Source organism: Pseudorca crassidens, chromosome 3, assembly GCF_039906515.1.
Source record: "Pseudorca crassidens isolate mPseCra1 chromosome 3, mPseCra1.hap1, whole genome shotgun sequence".
NCBI lineage: Eukaryota > Metazoa > Chordata > Mammalia > Artiodactyla > Delphinidae > Pseudorca > Pseudorca crassidens.
Genome location: NC_090298.1, coordinates 145,287,591 through 145,308,600, shown reverse-complemented (window position 1 = coordinate 145,308,600; position 21,010 = coordinate 145,287,591). Strand labels below are relative to the sequence as shown.

The 21,010-nt window shown below is 48.0% G+C and overlaps 1 protein-coding gene across 5 annotated transcripts in view; it reads right to left on the bottom strand.

Moving 5' to 3' along the window:
* Positions 1-427: 427 nt before the first annotated feature.
* The window catches only part of SH3PXD2B (SH3 and PX domains 2B), a 118,511-nt gene continuing 97,928 nt past the window's right edge, over positions 428-21,010 (bottom strand). For 2 of the 5 annotated variants that reach the window (XM_067732847.1, XM_067732848.1), the window contains one exon: positions 7,461-12,912. In XM_067732847.1, the coding sequence (XP_067588948.1) occupies positions 11,356-12,912 (1,557 nt within the window). In that variant the 3' untranslated portion in view covers positions 7,461-11,355. Of the gene's footprint in view, positions 6,015-6,424; positions 6,724-7,460; positions 12,913-21,010 lie in introns of those variants that run through there. The other 3 variants (XM_067732851.1, XM_067732850.1, XM_067732849.1) reach the window with 3 other exon arrangements.

Genomic DNA, 21,010 nt, shown 5'->3' with positions numbered 1-21,010 from the left:
GGAACATGTTTATGCCTGGTTTGTGTTAGGTAACATTATACTTAAACTCATTTAAGTCTAAACACTGGGAGCCTATAAGAATTTTATTATCTTTAAAATGAGTGGGTACAAACTCAACTTTGAAAAGTCATTTTTAAACATAAGGAACTCTATCTCAAAAATGTGTTCCAGGGACTTCCCTGGTTGTCCAGTGGTAAAGAATCTGCATTATAACGCAGGGGACACAGGTTTGATCCCTGGTCGGGGATAAGATCCCACATGCTATGAGGCAACTAATCCCACGCGCCACAACTACTGAGCCCGTGCGCTCTGGAGCTCGCATGCCACAACTAGAGAGAAGCCCGCATGCCGCAACAAAAGATCCCACATGCCTCAACTAAGACCTGACGTAGCCAAATAATAAAAACAAAAATAAAAATGTTCCATGTTCACCCTCACCACTTTTATTCAACATAGTATTGGAAGTCCTAGCCAGAGCAATTTAAGCAAGAAAGAGAAATAAAAGGCATCCAAATCAGAAAGGAAGAAATAAAACTGTCACTACTTGCAGATGACATAATACTATATATAGGAAACCCTAAAGACTTCACCAAAACAAAAAAAAACAAAAAGCCCCCCAAAAACCCACCACCACCACCAACAAAAACTGTTAGAACTAATAACAAATGCAGTAAAGTTGCAGGATACAAAATCAATACACAAAAATATGTTGCATTTCTATACACTAATAACAAACTATCAGAAAGAGAAATTAAGAAAAATAATCCCATTTATAATTATAGCAAAGAGAATAAAATACCTTAGGAACAAGTTTAATCAAGGAGGTGAAAGACCTGTACACTGAAGACTATAAGATGTTGAGGAAAGAAATTGAAGAAGACACAGATAAATGGAAAGATACTCCATGCTCATGGATTGGAAGAATTAATATTGTTAAAATGTCCATACTACCCAAAGCAGTCTACAGATGCAATGCAATCCCTATAAAAGTTCCAATGGTATTTTTCACAAAAAGAGAGCAAACAATCCTAAAATTTGTATGGAACCACAGAAGATGTTGAATAGCTAAAACAATCTTGAGAAAGAAGAACAAAGCTAGAGGCGTCACATGCCTTGATTTCAAACTATATTACAAAGCTATAGTAATATAGGTAGTATGGTATTGGTCCCGAGATAAACATAGGGAGAAAAATCAGCAAACCTGCAGCTCTTGCAAACTGAAGACCAAGTTGGCCTGTTTACTCTGAGAAGATAGTAACTAACACACAGCATCCAAGCCACATTTCTCAGGTGGATGCATCATGATGGAGCACAAACTTAATTTAATACAGTAATAATAAAATTCTGCATAGCCATCAATTTTTAGGATCTACAGCAGCATCTTCCAAAGTATGTTCTGTGGGATGTTCATAAATGTTACGTGAAAAAAAAATTCTGTTGTGAAATACATTTTGGCACATCGGATTAAACAGGTTAAACAGCTTCTTTACTGCAGGATTCTCAGAGCCGTGCTAGTGTGTGACACGGATTCCAAGTGGGGAGGCTTGGAGAATACTCAGGCAAGTGGTTGCCAAATGGATCTGACCACACAACGCTTTTTCAGGATCATGTGAGGGACTGATGTTCCATAAACACACTTTGGGGAAACTTTCATTTAGAGAAAAGTAATAAAATAGGAGATGGATAGACACCTGACCAGGGTGTCAGCAAACTATAGCCCTTGGGCCTAATCCATCAAACTGCTTGTTTTTTCAGAGAACTGAGAATGGTTTTTACATGTTCAAATGGTTACATTTTAAATAGTTATGTAAGTTCTTGCATAACATTCTGGTTTTGCCTCTTGGTTCCCAGAGCCCCAAATATTTACTATCTGACTCTTTAAGAAAAAGTTTGCCAACTCCTGTACTAGGCCGTGAAAATATTTGAAGACTGTTCATTCTTCTTGACTCTTCACAGAAGCAATAATAATTATGATGTCCTGTTAGAAGTGCCTACTATGCGCTAGGCATGTATTATTTCCATTAATCGTCACAACAGCTCTGTGAGAAAGGTGTTATGGTCCCCATTTTATTTTATGGATGAGAACACTGAGTATCAGAGAAGTAAGGTGTGTATCAGAGTCAGAACTCAAACCCAGGTCTAACCCCAAAGTCGGTCATGGTTCCTTTGTCAGTGGTTTACAAAGTAGGGTCCATGAATCCCGGGGGCGGGCAGATAAGACAAGCCATTGGAGCTCAGTGAAAAATTAGATCTTTTCATTACATGTACTTTTAGCTTATCCTTCGCTTTAAATTTTGTATATGTATTTTATTATAATATATAATAATAATAATAAATCAGCTAAAATTAGCCTAAATCAGTAGCCAATAGACAGTTTTTTAGGAGCCTCATAAATTGCTCCCCTTTCACCTCACCTCAATTCCCAAGTAACTGAGAGAGACAGAGGGATCTGGGGACTGGAGAGTGAAATGCCACCTTTATTCTTGAGAGAGCCGTGGGAGAATCTGCCTTAGGTGAGGTGTGCGGCAGTTATGGGCTTCCTAAGGCTGAATACCAGAAATAGTCATGTTCTTTGATCCAGTCACAGATGCCCCTGAAAAGGACAGGATGCCTTTTGTGGGGTCCTCTTTACCACTAAGCCTCCCACTGTCAGGGATGGAGGGGAAGGTGTGCTTCCTGAGGACATCTGTCGTCATAGAAGAGAGAGGGAGGGGCTGAGCTATGCATGCCTGGCTCCTGCCTCCCTAAATATCAATCATCTAGATAATTCCCCCTTCTCCCCTAGGGAGAGGGAGGAAGGGCTGGAGCGTTATGCTAATGGAGCTCTTCCTTTAGGTGCATTGGGTGTGAGAATTTTCCACCTAACAATATTGTACATGATGTATCTATTTAGTAATATATGTATTTTATATAGTTATTACTGCATATATGCTAAGCATGTTTCTATCAATAAACCATCAGGTACACAATGAAAACCATCTGAAGACCACTATTCTATACTATGCTGTACAAGTATGTGGCCAAGTTCCCTGTAGTTGAAAAACAATAGGAGAACATAGTTTATTGTAGGATCTGGGCCTCCTGGGTCTTAAGAGGAGATGAACCTTGGCTTTACTAACTTGCACCTAAATGTTCTGAACACCACCACTAACTTACAGGCCTCTAAAGGAAAACTTGTTTTTGAGCCAGAAAACAAATTCCATTCCCGGCAGCAATTTTCTGAACAGTTTCCTACTTGAGTGGTGATCTTACTATGGGGAAATCCACTGAGAGAGCTCCAAGTTAGACCAATGGCAAATAGGAAACCTTGAAGTTCACGTGTCCATTCAAAGAAGTATTTTGTACTCACCATGCTGTGAATGTTAGCATTGAAGCCTGGGCTGCAGTGAGGGGTGGAGTTACAGCTGGAATTAGGAGGAATCGGCTAAGGATTGTGGTTCAGAACTCAAGGTAGGGCTTCCCTGGTGGTGCAGTGGTTAAGAATCCGCCTGCCAACGCAGGGCACACAGGTTCGAGCCCTGGTCCGGCAAGATCCCACATGCCGCGGAGCAACTAAGCCCGAATGCCACAACTACTGAGCCTGGGCTCTAGAGCCCGCAAGCCACAGCTACTGAGTCCGTGCGCCACATCTACTGAAGCCCCCGCGCTCCAGAGCCCGTGCTCTGCAACAAGAGAAGCCATGACAATGAGAAGCCCATGCACCAACAACAAAGGGTAGCACCCACTCGCCGCAACTAGAGAAAGCCTGCGCGCAGCAACAAAGACCCAACACAGCCAAAAATAATAAATAAATAAATAAATTTTAAAAAGAGAACTCAAGGTAAAGTTGAAATGTAAAATTCGACATTTTCCAGAATTTATGACATGAAATACTGCCCTTGCTAGATGCTCTGTGAATGGCTTCACAGTCAAGTACAGCTGAAGAACCCGATATTGATAACGCCCCTCTCAGATAATCACACTGAATGCTTTTATGCAAGGAGCTTCAAGAAGTTCTGCAAAAAAACCCCCCAAAACAAAAAACTGTTTAACTTAATTTTACGAAGCATTGCTCAAACGAATGTGTCCACAGAACACTTTCTTTTTAAAAAAATAAATAATTAATTAATTTATTTTTTTGCTGCACTGGGTCTTTGTTGCTACGTGCAGGCTTTCTCTAGTTGCGGCGAGTGGGTGCTGCTCTTCATTGCGGTGTGCAGGCCTCTCATTGCGGTGGCTTCTCTTGTTGCAGAGCACGGGCTCTAGGCATGCAAACTTTGGTAGTTGTGGCTCACAGGTTCTAGAGCGCAGGCTCAGTAGTTGTGGCGCACGGGCTTATTTGCTCCACGGCATGTGGGATCTTCCCGGACCAGGGCTCGAACCCGTGTCTTAACCACTTAACCATTGTGCCACCGGGGAAGTCCCCCACAGAACACTTATTTCAGATGTTATGTGTTGACATTTGTTCTGGAAAACACTAAAAAATGCTGAATGGAAAGATTATAGATTTGGGAACTGTGATGGTCTATTAAAGAGTTACAGGTCCAAGGTCATCTTCATACTAGCTGTGACAACGTGTAAACAATCTCTCAGACTATTAATTTCCTCATCCATAAAATGGGTATAACAACTCTTACCTAGAAGAATTGTAGTGAAGATTAAAGAGATAATATCTATAAGGTAACCAGCCCATAGCATGTACTCAAAAAAATTAGAATTTCCCCCCTTAATTACAGCGTTAGGTTTTGGAAAGAGAAAGTAGCTCTTGAATATGATGAATCCAGGAAAGAATTACATCAGGATGAGATATGTGCCTTGATTAGCATTTGGGAGGGGGCATAGTACGGGTTAAAAAAGCCAGTTTTAGGACCAGACACGTCACACACTGGCCATGAGAGACCTTGGGCCAGTGTCTTCACCTGAAACTTAGCAACTTCATAGGTAAAATGCAGATATCTACTTCAGGGAGCATTCTGAGGATGAAATAAAATTGTAGGTAAAGTGCCCCATAGGCCTGGAACACAGCAAATGCCCAGAAAAATAATGGTGCCATTGATCATAATAGCATGAGGCACCATTTTTGAACACATACTGTGCCAGGTAAGGAAGGGGCGGAGTTTGGCCATCTCTTCAGAGTGGAGCATGCAGACCATTTCCTCACAATGTACTTTTTAAGGATGCAGATTCCTGCTGATTCTGTCTTTTGGGGGACACAGCCCAGGAATGTGCACTTTGGCGAGCTCCCTGACTGAACCTTCTGGTCACTGAAATTTGAGAACCAATGATTGGGAGGCATGGGTTGCCAGATGGTGAAGCGGCACACCTGGACCAGATAGACACGAACTAGAGAAGGAGTGGACATTAAACGCTCTGGACTGGGAGAAGAGTGGCCCCTCGATATGAGTTTTGGACCCCCAGATTCACCATGACCCCTTAGAGAAGAGCGTTTGCAGGTGTGTGAGCCGGTACGTGCTTGGTGTGTCATTCCTGGAACAGGAGAGCAGTGGTGAGTGAGCCAGTTCCAAGTCAGAACTGAAGGAAGATAGTGGGTAAGAGACCCCAGAGACACAAAGTCAGGTTGATTGCTGACCGCGGTCCAGTTCCCATCCCATCCCACGAGGCTCAGGGGCCCCTGCACGCCTGCCCCGGGAAGCCCATGCCATGGTCATTACCAGATGTATTCTTGAGACTAAGCACTCCTGGTTTAGGAGATTTGGGACAAAACGCTCCCGGGGTGTGTGGGGTATGGGTGGTGGTGTTAAACCACAGAATCACTTTCCTTTCTTATGGGAACAGAGCTTAACATATGAAGGAAGATTATTCCTAAGTAAGGTGCACCAGAAGATCATTGCTTTAAACTGTTTCCTCTAAGGTGGGATGAATATTGTATCGAAATCCTTCCCTTTGAACTTCTGCGCTGGGATTCTGCTGGTTCTACTCTTCTCTTCCTAGGAAGGTGGGGTGGTGGTGTCCTTTTGGATTCAGCTGGGACCAAGGAGGCTCCGCACCGGTGGTTGGTTTTGCCTTGGCGCTGCCTTCGGGAAAGTAATAAAACATCAGGCAATGCTCTCCACGTCCTGGGAGCAGGCGGCTTGGGCAGTCCCTGTGGCCCAAACGTGGCTGCACCCTCCTACTTCCCTGCCCATCAGGCAATGCCAGCGAGAGGTTCAAACTCCCTGGACATGTAAAGTTTTCCACCTTTCGGCACAGAGCCGAGATGTGGGAGATACCCAGTGAATACAAGGAAGCTTTCTCTTGGTTTCTGGATATTGTAGTTAAAAGAATCAAAGTACACTAAGGTCCAGAGGAGTCATCCCTATTTCTGAGCAATGCCCAAACCTAGCTCACACAGGCTTCTGTTTTTTGATCCCCAAATCCAGGCCAAGATGCCAGGGCACAAAGCTACTCACCCTTTCTTCAGCCAAATAAAATCCATAGACACATCTTCACAATGAAGCTTGAAACCAGTCAAGCACTTTTTTTTATTAAAAAAAAAAAAAGAAAAGTCTAATGGTAAAGTATATAGTCTATACATGCTACAGCTAATTCATTGTTCATCACCCCTCCCCCCTCACATTATATATCCTCATGTATTTTTCGTGTGTGTTAAAAGGAAACAAAGACACCACCAGAATGTGTCAGCTTGCCAAGGGTATGAGGAGTGCTGAGATGTCCAGAGATCTCCAGCATCATCCTGTGAGCAGACGCGAGGTGGTGGGGCAATGCTGTCAGAGCCCACTGCTCCTGGAGGGATGCAAGAAATGGCCTAGTTACTTGGTGGCTCCCTGAAGCAGGAAATGTGGGTTGTAGCCAAGGTGACCAGTTTCTTATCACCCCGTGAGTGGAAGGGGCGCTGCTACTAACAATTACATGGGCACAATGTCACAGACGGGCGTACACTGGGGTAAAATATGGACACCTTAGTTGTGTTAGGATTGCTTATTGCCATCATAAGCCTGGTGGGTGCACCTCCTCTTGTACGTTTATAGAAGACCTGAAAGTGAAGGCTACTGGCTGTGGCACTGGGCTTGGCCTCTTCAAGGACAACAGAAGTTGAGTCCCTTGTTCCTGACTGGAGCCAAGAAGGCCTATTTGGGAGCAGACGATAAAAACGGGAAAGGTGGAATGTGGAAACACGATGGGTGGCTTGAAAACTCCACAAGGTAGCACCAGAAAGCAGACGTTACCCCATGGGGCTGGACGGTCAAGTCTGTGAGAAGGGTCCTCAGCAGGTGGTCCATGCGCAGACAAAGACTCTGGAGCCTCCTGGTTTTAACTCTACAACTCCACAACTCTGTCTGTGACCTTCACGGGCTAAGGTCCATCTAGACGTTACTTGGCCAAGTTAGGAGCAATCCCTCCAGGCTAACGGAGGGCTTGCCGCACCCTCAGGCCTCAACGCAAGCCGGTTTCCTACTCATTCAGGCCACACTGTTTGGCAATAGGGAATCTTCATCTATGGTCTGGTATGGTTGTTTGCAGCAGAAGCCCTGAAGGACAGGCCTGACAACCAAGGAGGGGACAAGACTGCCACGTGACTCAGGTTGTTACATGTACATTATCACAGCCCAAAGTGAAGGGCAAGACCTGACCCGACACTTAAAAACTCAGAAACAATGAAAGGACGGGAGCCAAGCCGAGGCACGAATGTTCTCGTTCTTGATGATGTTGAGTTGCCAGCTACCTGAGGCCAGGAGCGATTTCTACTTCATCCCACTCAGTGCCGTGCACTCGGTACAAACGAAATAAATACTAGACTGTCCATCCCTCAGCCTAAGAGTAGGGTCTTCCAACCTTGGGGAGATTTGGCATCTGTCCTTTAATGTGGCAGGTTTGTTTTCCTACATTCTACCTGGTAAGGAAATCCTCTGTGGGCCCAGAAATGTTTTAAGGCCAAGAACTTTGTCTAAGAAATCAATCACGTGGCGAGGCTTTGGGGAGGACATGTAACATGACTACTGGAAGCCTGGTGAGGCTCTAGCAATCTCCCGGCAGGGCAGGGCATTAAAAATGGTTTGAGCTGCAGCCCAGCTCCCCAAGTCTCATCCTGGGACAAGGACATAAACCCACCAAATGGCAAAGAAATTCTGAGTAAAAAACTTGAGTAAAGGCCTATTTTATCAAGGGGTGGTCCTAAAACGCAGATTTTCCAAAGATTTGGCGTTATGACTACAAGCTGTAGTTTTGCCCTAGGGTGTAAGATAAAACAGCCATCCCGAGAAAGTATGCGGGGGTGAGGAAAGGAATAAAATCCATCCTTGCCTGCCTTTCTGGGCTGGCATTTGGCCTGTGACCTACTGACATGTGTGATGGTGGGGTCAGGAGAGGAAAAACCTAAATTGAGAGGGAGGGTCACCTGCTTCCCTGGAAGCACCATGAACATTTCATTGTTGATGGCAGAGGAAACGTCACGGGCACTGGGGAGAAAAAACGGGATTCAAGTCTCAGCTTGGTCAATATTTGGATGACGCTGACTTCAACCTCTGAACCTCAGTGCTCTCATGACAGATTGGGGCTGATCCTAGGCACCTCACAGGGTTGAAGTGAGGATGAGATTAAAGGACGGAGCGTGCGTAGGCACCGGTAACCTGCCCGGAGGCTGGCACAAAAGTTATTCCTATGGCCCTGGACATTTGCCACGGTGGTGACTCCAGTCCTGGATGGTATCAACCTAAGCCCCCAGGTGAGGACAGCTAGGGAGAGCCGTTGGCCCTCAAGACCGTCCCTTGCAGCTGCCTGGGGAAGTACCCTCACCGTGGTAGGAGGAGCTGGAGAGAGGAGTCCTCAGGCCACACACGTGTCCTGAGGAAAGAACAGTGAACAGAGAGAAATGTGGCTTTAGGACCTTCAGTTCACGCCAGAATAATAACAATAAAAAGGCTGATTACTTTTTCACGTGCAGGGAAAATTTTCTATCCAGAAAAAGGCGGAATTAGTCCATTCCCACCCAGCTGACCCCTGGGAAGAGGAAATGAAGCCAAAGACAAACGCCTTCAGTGGAATCTGCACACAAAAATCAAAGCTCTTCACAGCCAGGCACGGAGCCACTCGCAGCCTGGTCTACACCCAGCGCCTAGTACATAGCAGGCACTCGCAAAATACTAGAAAAGGTCAATGAAAGCTGAGAGATAATCAGAAAAGAAAAATTTAGAGTTTTGTCTTTTGAAATGTAGTCAAATCCTGCATAACAGCTTCACGAATGGTGTTTAAACCAAAATGGGTCAAAAACTCAGGAAAACGTGCTGTGGGGCCTCCTCCCGAGTGAGGGGACCTTGGAGGGTGGATGGCCCTCTCCCATTCTCCCTTCTGCCCCTGGCTGCCATCTTCCCCCCAAGGTTCTGGGAACAGGGCTGGGGGCAAGTGGGCACGGCAGGGCACCTCAGGGCCCTGTCCCAAGACTCTCGGGGTGTGGGATTTACAGACCTACTGAAGGAAGGAATAAAGATGCGATTGTGGATCAGGGAAGGATCCTCACTGCCCATGTGGCAGTGAGGAGGGGTGGGGAGGGGAGGGGAGAGTGGAAGAGAGCTGTCTGCCCATAAATTTTGGCACTGCAGGTAGACGGCGAGCATCCCTGGGAAAGCTGCTCTTGTGGTCCCAAAAGCATGGCAGCGGATGACTACTCTGCATCAGAGATCTCTGGGGGCAGGGCCAGAGGGCCACTTCCTCTTGTCCTGCAGAGTAGGGTGGGATGAGGAGGGGTGCTGCATTCTCACCCCCCAAGGCAGCCTGGACCCCAGGCAAGAGCTCTGGGCTGGAAGCCAGAAACCCTGGGTCCTGATTCTCGTTCTGCAGTGTAGCTGTGTCTCTATGTGACTCAGTGAACCACATCAGTCAAAACGGGTGCAAGGGCTGCCCCGGGTTCCTTCCAGTGAGACCACAGAGAGGGAGAGTGCATGGAAAGAAAAAAAGAGAAAACTACTCTTCGAGTGCCAGAGAGGAGCAGGAAGCAGCAGCAGAGACAGGAGGTTCTGCCTGGCCCTCGGGTCCCCGTCTCCTTATGGGACTACTGCCTACTCTGCCCAGTTTGCTGGAGACTCCGCTGCTGGCCCTTGAGCCACCAGGGTCCCTCAAGGCTGGCATGTGAGACCACCTTGGCTCCCTTTGCTCCATAAGTTCTATCCCCCGGGGTGGGCACCAGCACAGGAGCAGGAAACAGGGCTCTGTGGCAGCACCGGGGCCGTGGGCAGCCTTGTGTGGAGCAACCATATGGGGTCCAGGGCAGCCTTCAGTAGATGCTACAATGGGTTGGAGGGGTGTTGGGTGTGGGAGCAGCCACCCGGCCCCCACATGCACAGCCCAGGGCAGCCAGCTGGCGTCTCCCTCTCCCCGCCTGGTTTGCCTCTTACAGGGGCAGGGCACAGGCATGGAAGTCAGGCCAGCCTGGATGCAAATCCCCTTTCCTCCTCTTCCCAGCTAGTGTGCCCTTGGGCCCATTGAACCCGTTTCCTCATCTATAAAACAGGTGTAATAGTATCAGAGAGGGCTGCTGTGAGGGTTCAGCATGAAGGTAAAGTGCCAAGTACAGCGTTTGGCACCTACTAGCTACTCAGCAAAGAGGAGCTCCCAAGGGGCGTGGCTTGTGAACGGTCCCCTTATTCAAACAGACCTTGAGATTCTTGCTCTAGGTAGGCAGAAGTGAAAGGCCCCCCCAAAAGCGGGCTGGGGATTCTTGTTTAAAAGCCCTGGGTTGGACCCCAGCCTGCAGCAGGAAAAGGGGAGCATGCTTGGAGCTGGAAGCACTCCTTTAGAACTGATCAGGGTCCCAGCACAGAAGGGAGGCAGCGTGGCTGGGAGGACCTCCAGGCCCACTCCTGGGGCAGCTGCATCTGCTTGAACCTGAGAGGCCCGTGGACCTGAGGCCTCGGGGAAGACACCACCTCCCTGGAACTGGCAACGGAGCTGACTTCTACGGGATGAAGTTCTTTCTGGGACCAGGCATTTTGGAAACTGAGTGAATCAAGTTGCTTGACATGAATGAACTGGGTGGGGTGCTGGGTCGGCAGAGGGCTACCCATACTCTGCCTGATCCGATCAACAAGAGACCCTTGCTGTAGTTTCTCCAGATGATGGATTCCGGTCCTAGAGACCTCAGAGAGTCATGGTCCAGCTGTTGGGTGGGCAGGGAAGCTGGGTGGCAATGCCACTGGCCTTAAGGCAGGGACGCTGAGTAGAGAGAAAGGGGTGTGGCCTCTGAGCCTCCAGGGGACGCTGTGATGGGAGGGATCCCTCTCCACCCAGAGAAGGGAAGAAACCACAGTATTCCAGTCTTCCTTCCTTTGAAGCTGCGTGGAGGTTGATAAATTAAGAGGCATATTAAATATGTAGGTAAAGCCGGCAGGGTCGTGCAGGACTTCCAGGCAGGAAGGGAGCAGGCTAGGGCTTCTTTCTGAGATAGTTGGAAGGAATCCACCCCTCCCAGGAGGGGGCCCCGCTTTGCACCTGGCAGAACCACCAGCCGCTGCTGTTCTTTTCCCGGACCTCGAACACCGTCCCCTCCTGGAAGCCGCTGGTACCTTCGTCTCCTTCAAAGTTGGCCACGGCCACGTACAAGTCCTTGGGGCCGTCTGCATTGGGGAAGGGGGCTGCAGCCACTTTCTCCTTGTTTTCTCCCATCTTGCCCATCATCCGTGGCCCCAGCCCACCTTTGCCTCGCATGTCATCCTGCCCCCCTGAGGAGTTGGAGAGAAAAGGTTTGGCTTTTGGGGGGACAAGCAGGGCCCGGCCTGGGACAGGAGCTGCCTTGCCTTCGGTGGGCTCCCGCTGCGGCCCTCTGACCTCTGGAAGGGGCCCTCTGACCTCTGGAAGGGGCCTGGACGACGAGGAGGTTTTCTTGGGGGGTGGTGGTCTTCGAGGAGGGACCACAGGTCTCTGCTGGGAAGCCTCTTGGAGGGGGACTGGCACATTCTTAGGCACAGGATCTGCGGTCTTGGCCGGCCTTGGAGGGGCTCTGCAGGACGTCTCCTTTGGGCTGAGCCCATCCTGTTTGCTCGTCCTGTCCTGGGCACGGCCAGGCCCCTCCCCTGGGAGGAAGCCACGGCTGATGGCCACGTCCTGGCCTCCCCCAGCCTGGGGGCTGCTCTCTCCGTCCAACGAGGGTTTCTCTTGGGACTTGGCAGGCCTGAGCTTGCTCCTGAGGTTACAGATGTCCACTTGGTCTTCGCCCTGAGGTGGCTCTGTCCTGGGGGAAGGAGCTGGTTTTGGCCTAACCTGAGGTTTGGACTTTAAGAAGGGATTCTGGGGAACAGCTTCCGGCCTCTCCTCCGGTGGGTCAGCTTTGGATTTGGAGACAGGTCGGAGGTTGGGCTTCTTCACTTCCTTGGCCAATACTTTATGGCCACACTCCAGCCCCATCTCATTTTTCAGCTGGAACAACTTGCTTTTGTCAGGTTTGGACTCTGGTCTCCTGCTGTCCCGGGCGGGAGGCGTGTGTTTGGTTGGGATCATTGGCAAGATCATGCCAGGAGGCTTGGGTGAAGAACCTCTGAGCTGCTCCATCCTCTGTCGCTCCTGCAGCTCCCCTTCCGACTTGATGATGGATTCTTTCCGGGGAGGGAGGCTGGGCTTCTCCTCCAGGTCGGGGTCCGAGATCTCCTCGTAGCCTGCACACGAGGACGTGTCTGAAGATGCCTTCCTTGGGACCTCCTTACCACCCTTCCAGTCTTTGGACCATGGCATGGCGGAGTCCACAGCCCCATGTGGTGCATCGGGTAGGGGCCGGGACGGGCCGACGGCTTCACTGCCCGTGCAGTTCTCCATTGCTGCTGCATCTCCCAACCGGAGCTGCGTCACCTCATTGGGCAAGGGAGCCAGAAAGTTGGGTCTTGAGGCATTGCTGGTTTTCTTATACTTATCGATGAAAGTCGCTGGGGCCCACCCTTCCTTATCTTCAATCTGAATGTACCACCAGCCGCTCAAGTTCTTCTCGATCACCTGGAAGGGAGGCCAGAGGAAAGCACTGAGTAGGTATGGTGTCAGGGCCAGTGGGCCAGGATGGTCTGGGAGAACCCACATGCAGCCGGGGTTCTGGAATCAGGGATTTTACATTCGTCAGATTCCCAGACAATATCTCTGGGGGACCATCTATGAGGCTGCTGTGTATCAGAAACATCTTACATGGGGGTAGGTGCTCGTGTAATTTTGGATTTCCTCAAAATCAGTCCTTGAGATATGAACTGGGGTGTGGGTAGTTAATCTGAGAGATGATTCCAGGAAGCCCAAGTGAGGAACTGAGGAAAGGGAGAGCCAGTTAGGAGCAGGGCCAGTGGGGCTTAATTTAACAGGGATCCTCTGAGAGACTGTGCCGAATCAGACATTGGGGGTGGGGACACTTATCTCCTGACCCCTAGTCCCTCCCCCTCCCCAAGACATCAACCCTCCCCCTTTCTGGGTGATGCCCTTAGGTGGGCATAGGAGGTAGGAAGCAGTTGCGGGGTTGGGATAGAGGGCAGGCCACCAGCGGTGTCTGCTAAAATTCTGAAGAAGTTCAAGGCGAACCCCCGATACAGCCCAAACTAGCCTTGATCGCTGCTCCTTTGGTTGAGCACCAGACAGAGCAGTTGGCTGGTGTTTATATGCCATGCCGTATGAAAAATGTGCATCCTGAAATGTGGGGAGCACACCTAGCTCATGTTTAGGTACAGGGGAACTGATGCTGATGGAGGTACAACAAACTCATCTCATCTCCCTCTCCCTCTGGGATACACACCCATGGACTGGAACGGTGGGTGGAATCACTCACGTTATTTAATACCTTATGTTTCCTGTCTCCTTTTTGTTTAGTACCATGTGGCTAAATTCACACGGGTGAAAGGTGCACACGCTGCATGTTACGGGCTGAACTGAGTCCCCCCCAGATTATATGTTGAAGCCCTAAACTCTGTACCTTAGATTGTGACTGCGTTCAAAGACAGAGCCTTTTAAGAGGTAATTAGGTTAAAATGGGGTCATTAGGGTGGGCCCTAGTCCAATATGACTGTTGTCCTTATAAGAGGAGATGAGGACACACAGAACATCCAGAATGAGGGACGACCACGGGTGAACACAGAGAGAAGGTGGCCAGCTGTGAGGCAAGGAGAGAGGCCTCAGGAAAAGCCAAACCTGCTGACACCTTGATCTTGGACATCCAGCCTATAGAACATGAGAAAATCCATCTCTGTTGTTTAAACCACCCAGTCTTCTGTGATGGCAGCCTGAGCAAACTAATAAACAGCAATACCACAGCAGGCTCTGTGCACAGGAGAGCTAGTTAATGATTACAACCACCTGATGAGATGGGGATTGTCATCCCATTGTACAGATGCAGAACCAAGCCTCAGGAGAGCTGAGGAGCTCGCAGAGGGTCACGCAGAAAGTCAGTGGTGGAGGCGGAAGTCAAAGGCAGCCTGGTGGGCTCCAGAGCCTGAGGCTTTACTACCCAGCCCTGCCCTGGAAAGTGGACCTTGCTTGGCGGGGGAGACGTGCCTGAGGTGAGAAAGCGCTAGGGGCTGAGGGCTGTGGGTATGGTTCTGCTGTTGTGCTCTGCCACCCAGATCAGAGAGAAAGGCAGCCACAGACCCAGTGCAGGAGCAGAGGCTGGCCTCTGAGATGCTACATCACAAAACAGAGAGGATGGTAAGAACAGTAATGCCTACTTGTAGGGTTTCCATGATGACCACATAAGCTAATGCGTGCAATAGCACTTGGTAAAGGCTGAAAGGAAAATGTTACCTATTAGTATTAAATTACAGAGGAGAGCACTGAGAACGCAGCAGGCATGTGGCAGGCATATACTTAACACGTCCCACTGGAGTCTCTCCAGGAAAGGGTACTGATAAATGGAAGCCCTTTACGTGCTGGTGACCAGCATCTTATCAACACTTGGTAGCTCTGGTAATGACTGAAGGTGATTCTGGGCATACAAGTCATTGTCAGCACATCCGTGAATTCAACAACTGTAAGACTAAGTATGTATGTGAGCAAATGAAAATAGAACAATTAATCAAAATGAAATCTATCAATGAGGAATTTATAAGCTTACACTCCACCATGTACTATGGCAGAAGCTCTCAACATTTGTGTCCTTAATTGCGATGCATGGGAGTTTTCATTTACTAGATAGAGGCTAAGAGCTATTACGAATACAGTCAGTCATACCTAATTAAAAAAAATTTTTGTAAATTAATTAATTTCTGGCTGCGTTGGGTCTTCATTGCTGTGCGAGGGCTTTCTCTAGTTGCAGTGAGCGGGGGGTACCCTTCGTCATGGTGAACAGGCTTCTCATTGTGGTGGCTTCCCTTGTGGAGCACAGGCTCTAGGCACGTGGGCTTCAGTAGTTGTGGCATGCAGGCTCAGTAGTTGTGGTGCACGGGCTCAGTTGCTCCATGGCTCATGGGATCTTCCCGGACCAGGGCTCGAACCTGTGTCCCCTGCGTTGGCAGGTGGATTCTTAACCACTGCACCACGAGGGAAGTCCCCAGTCAAACCTCATTTTATTGCACTTCACTTTATTGCGCTTTGCAGGTACTGCATTGTTTTTTTTTTGCTGTTGTTACGAATTGCTCATTTTCACAATATTTCAAACTTTTTCATTGTTATTATATGTGTAATGGTGATCTGTGGTCAGTGATCTTTGATGTTACTATTGCAAAAAGATTATGACTTGCTGAAGGCTCAGATGATGGTTTGCATTTTTTAGCAATTAAGTTTTTTATGGTTGTTTGTTTTTTTTTTTTTTTTGCGGTACGCGGGCCTCTCACTGTTGTGGCCTCTCCCGTTGCGGAGCACAGGCTCCGGATGCGCAGGCTCAGCGGCCATGGCTCACGGGCCTAGCCGCTCCGCAGCATGTGGGATCTTCCCAGACCGGGGCATGAACCCGTGTCCCCTGCATCGGCAGGCGGACTCTCAACCACTGCACCACCAGGGAAGCCCCGCAATTAAGTATTTTTTAATTAAGGTCTGCACTTTTTTTAAAAAATAAATTTATTTATTTTATTTGTTTATCTTTGGCTATGTTGGGTCTTCGTTGCTGTGCACGGGCTTTCTCTAGTTTCTCTACTCTTCAGTGAGTTGCTCAGGCTTCTCATTGTGGTGGCGTCTCCTGTTGCGGAGCACAGGCTCCAGGTGTGCGAACTTCAGTAGTTGTGGCACACGGGCTGTGCCACAGGGAAGGCGGGTCTGCACATTTTTTTAGACATAATGCTATTGCACACTTAATAGATTATAGTATAATGTAAACACACTTTTATATGCACTGGGAAACCAAAACATTCATGTGACTTGCTTTATTGTGATACTGGCTTTATAGGGGTGGTTTGGAACCGAACCTACAATATCTCCAAGGTTGGCCTGTAAAAGCAAATGCAAAGTCACAAGAATGGAGATGAAAGAATATAGCCTGGGCTTTAAAACCAGAGAGATTTGGGATCAAATCCCAGCTCCACCACTTACCAGCTATGTAACCTTAGACATTTACCTAACCTCTCTTTGTCTCAGATACATCTGTAAAGTGGGCTGGGGACTTCCCTGGTGGTGCAGTGGTTGAGGATCTGCCTGCCAAGGCAGGGGATATGGGTTTGAGCCCTGGTCTGGGAAGATCCCACATGCCGCGGAGCCACAGATCCACTAAGCCCGTGCGCCACAACTACTGAGCCCGCGTGCCTAGAGCCCGTGCTCCACAACGAGAGAAGCCACCGCAATGAGAAGCCTGCGCACCACAAAGAAGAGGAGCCCTCGCTCGCCGCCAACTAAAGGAAGCCCACGCACAGCAACGAAGACCCAACGCAGCCAAAAATAAATAAATATTAAAAAATAAATAAATAAAGATAAAATGGGCTGAATGTATCGACCTCTTGGGACTTCTGTGAAGATCAGTTATGAAGGATGTAAGGTACTCGGCACAGATAAGTGTCTGTATCGACATTTTAAAAAAAATAAAATGGGCTCAATGTATCGACCTCTTGGGACTTGTTTGAAGATTAGTTATGAAGGACGTAAGGTACTCGGCACAGATAAGTGTCTGTATCATCATTATCATTGTATCATCATTAGTAAAACATGTTTTGAAGATACATGGACCAAGCAAGGAACTAAGGTATTCCTTGTAGCTCCACTGCTAGAACACTGTGGTTCCATTCATGAATCCTGAACACTAAGATGATGTTGAATTGAACCAGGAAGCAAAACTGGAGGAGAAGAAAACAAAGGAGACAGTGTTTATCATAAGAACTCTCGGTTAAACCAAAAACTGTAGGGTCAACTATTTCTCACTCAAGTCCTTCAAGTCATCACTAGCAGAACCTATGCTGACATCACAGAACAATAGGAAAGCAGAGAAGTTTCAAGGATGGGTTACATTTGTGCTTCCTGGGAAAGAATGCTGGGTATGTGAGCTATTTATTGGCTCAGCTTTAGCAAAAACAGACAGAATAAAAGCCAGAAATGAGACAGGGAATGGTTCTGGTTGAAGTGCGGGTGCAGCCTTGGAGGGAGACTCCCCAGCATCTCCAGAAGACCCCAGGGATCCATTTACTCCCTACTGCACACAGCGTCAGCCCTCAGCTTCACTGCATCGTCCGGAACACCTTGAGCTGCCCTAGGTGGATTTCCGAATGCTCTGAGCCAGGGAGTGCTGGTGCGTATTGGCAAATGCCCTGTTTGCCAGCACGCTCAAACAATGGTGTGTGTTTGTACAAAATGCTGGAAACTCATTGTCTTAAAGGAGAAGAAGGTTTTATCATGTTCTTCAATGCTCTTGGGAAAAAACAAACAAACAAACAAACTTTTATAATATGCAAGCCAGACTTCTGGTTTCAAGATGGGAGACGGAATGAACAGCAGTTTCCCCTTCATGCAATAAAGCCAGGAAACAAATGAATATCAGTAGAAAGCCAAGTGCAGAAAGAGGAAGGGGAGAAGTTAGTGGACTAGGAATTGTGAGGAATCACGGATGGGCAGAAGCTGCAAAGGGGGGCTGTGGCCCAGGACTGCTGCAGGGGGTTTTGTTGCAAAAGGTAGTAGCAGTGTGAGGTCTGCCAGACTTTGAGGGGGTAGGATCTGAGACTAGGAAGGCCCAGGGGCAAGTGACAGGGGATTAACTGGGATACCACGGCAGAAGCAACAAGGCTGGTTGACCCCTCTATGCCCTTTGTTCCATTCCTGTAGGGGAGGTGGTATGAAGGAGGTGATTGCTCATGAGTGGAACAGCGAAAGAATGAGCTTGGGTCAGAGACAAGACACTGCTCAGTGGCTGGCTCAGAAGTCCCCGATCTGGCACTGAAGCCGGTGGAAGTCAACCAGCCCCTTGTGTACACTCCCCAACTGGGCTGTTTGACTGCTGCCTCTTCTTGTACTGCCCAAGACAAGTCCTAACACCATGAAAAGAACTGAAATAAATAATACCAACACCACTGCAAAGGATTTACAACCGAGGAGAGAGATCATGAACAATAACATATTTAATATCCTTATACAGATATAGAAGGGCATCGACATCGTGAAAGAACAGGCTATTATGAAATGAGAACACGTAACTAGGAAAAAGAATCAATAAGTGCTCTTGGAAATAAAAATGATAGTTGCTGAAATAAAATAAGAAACAGACTGAATTGTTAAAGAGCAAATTAATGGACTAAAAGATGAAGCAGAATGCTCTAGGAATGCAGTACAAAGGGATGAAGGTGGAAAATATGAAAGAAACGTTAAGAGACATGGAAAATAGGGGCAGAAGCTCCCATACTGTTTCATAACCATTCCAAAAGGAAAGAATAAAAAGAGTGAAGAGAGTCATTATTTAAAGAAGTAAAAGTGATGGACTTCCCTGGAGGTCCAGTGGTTAAGACTCTGTGCTTCCACTGCAGGGGGCAAGGGTTTGATCCCTTATCAGGGAACTAAGATCCTGCATGCCATGCGGTGGGGCTCCCCTACCCAAAAAAAAAAAAAAAAAAAAAAAGAAGTAAAAGTGGGAAAATTTCTAGGAAGATCTCCTGAGTCCTTAGATTGAAAAGACCCACCACATGCTGAGCAGGATATAAAAATAAAGAAACATACCTAGACATGCTTTAGTGAAACATCGGCATTTTAAAGACAGTGAGGAGCTCCTGAGAAAATCAGAGAAATGACAGCTAATGAAAAAGAGAACAAGGACCAGGTGGAGAGTAGCTGCTTCCTAGCAACACTAGATGCAGGAAAAGAATGGGACAATCTATTCAAAGTGCCAAGGGAAGATGACTGGAATTCAAAACTCAGTCACTGAAGAATGAGGGGAGAATATTTTTCATAATGTCAAGAAAGCATTATGTACACAAATGAGGGCCTGTTCTTAGTTAAGGATTGAGATGTATGGTCCCATAGAAGCTAACGGAAGGGTAGGAAGGGACACCAGTGTGAACCTGGGGAGGCTTCCCAGAGGAGGCAGGGATTTGAAGAATGAGGTGGATTTTGATATGCCAAGTTCAGTTCTAAGAATGGCCTTGAGAGCCTTCTATAAGAAAACACGTAGTGGGCTAGGAGCTGGGTTAAAGGAAGGTTAAAGGCAGAGAGAGCAAGAGAGGTGGGGAAGGGCCAGCTGAACCAGTGGGGTTCAGAGGAAAGGAGTGAAAATAAGGCTGAATAGCAATGGGAGGAAGAACAGCCCTTGATGTGGAAAGATGTTAAGAGACAGGCATATGTTTCATGTCAGAATAACATACATGTTTTAAACAGCAAAATGGGGGAACTGGGCACAGAATTATCTTGAAGCACAAGCAAGATGCCTTGTGAGTTCTCTCTGTGGATTTGAAATTAGAAAGAACAGATTGGGAGGAAAAAAAAGGAGCAGATAAAAAGCCTTTTAGAGCCTTGGAGGTATTTCCACCGTCCCCTCGGTTTCTCTGTGAGGATTGGGATTTGCATTTTAAAAAATTAGTTTGACAGGCTTCAACCCAGGTTCTTTAAACACCCCTGCAGACAGCCCTCCTGCTGTCTGCATGGATTAAAGGACACTTGGCTTGAGGAGAACTTTCTAGAGAGGCTTGGGCAGAATCAGTGGTGGTGAGACCCAGGATGCACCTTCGGGAAGTCGCCTCCTCCCGGGCTCACTGGGCAGCTGCCCTGGGACTCGAGGGGGAGAGAGGGCGGGGGCAGGAGGTGTCAGAGCGGGAGGGAAAATGGTGGGTTCTTTGGAGGCCTAGAGAAGTGACTAAAGACCCTTAGTACACGTGCCACACTTAGGCACTGGCTCAGTAATCATTTGTTCACTCTTTATTTCCTTCGTTCATTCAAACATTCATTCATAAAGGAATGGCTCTCTGAGCACCTACTGTGGACCAGCCCCAAGGCCAGGGTTAGGGACGAGAAGGAAGAAGAAAACACTCCCTGGTTTTCTGGGTGTTAGCAGGAGGCTAGTGGGGAGATGGATTTTCATTGATTCAACATTTATTGCAAATCTATCACGTGCCAGGCACTGTGCTAGCTGTGGGGATAGAGAAGTAAAAAACAGATACGGTCTCCATCCTCCTGAGATCCCCAAATACTGGGCAGATAAACAGCAGGCTGTCAGTAGCCCTGGTTCTAATCTGGAGACAGACATGGGTTCAAATCCTGACTCTGCCACCTTTTGGCTGTGTGACCTTGGACAGCACCTTTTTTCTGAGCCACAGCTTCCTCCTCTGAAAAATGGGAATTGTAATAGTCCTGCCTCACAAGAGTAACTGACGATATGATTAGGCAAGATACGGCATGTGAGGTGCTTAGTGCAGTGGCCGGCACCTAACTGCTATCCCATTACTTACGGGCTTTCCTGGAAACATGGGAAACACCTTCAAGCTCTAACCCCAGGAGAAAGAAAAGAGAAATGGGAGGGGAGAAAAGATTTATGATGGCCTTTACGCAGGGAACGGAGTAGACAAGCAAAGAAGTGGGAAGTAAAGGGGAGAGGAGAGGCAATCAAGGAGGCAGGAGGTGATGAAAAGAGGCAAATCTATAGACACAGGAAATAGATCAGTGGTTGCCTAGGGCTGGGGCAGGGGCACTGAGAGGGATTGAGGGGACGTGGGGAGGGACTGCTAATGTGTAC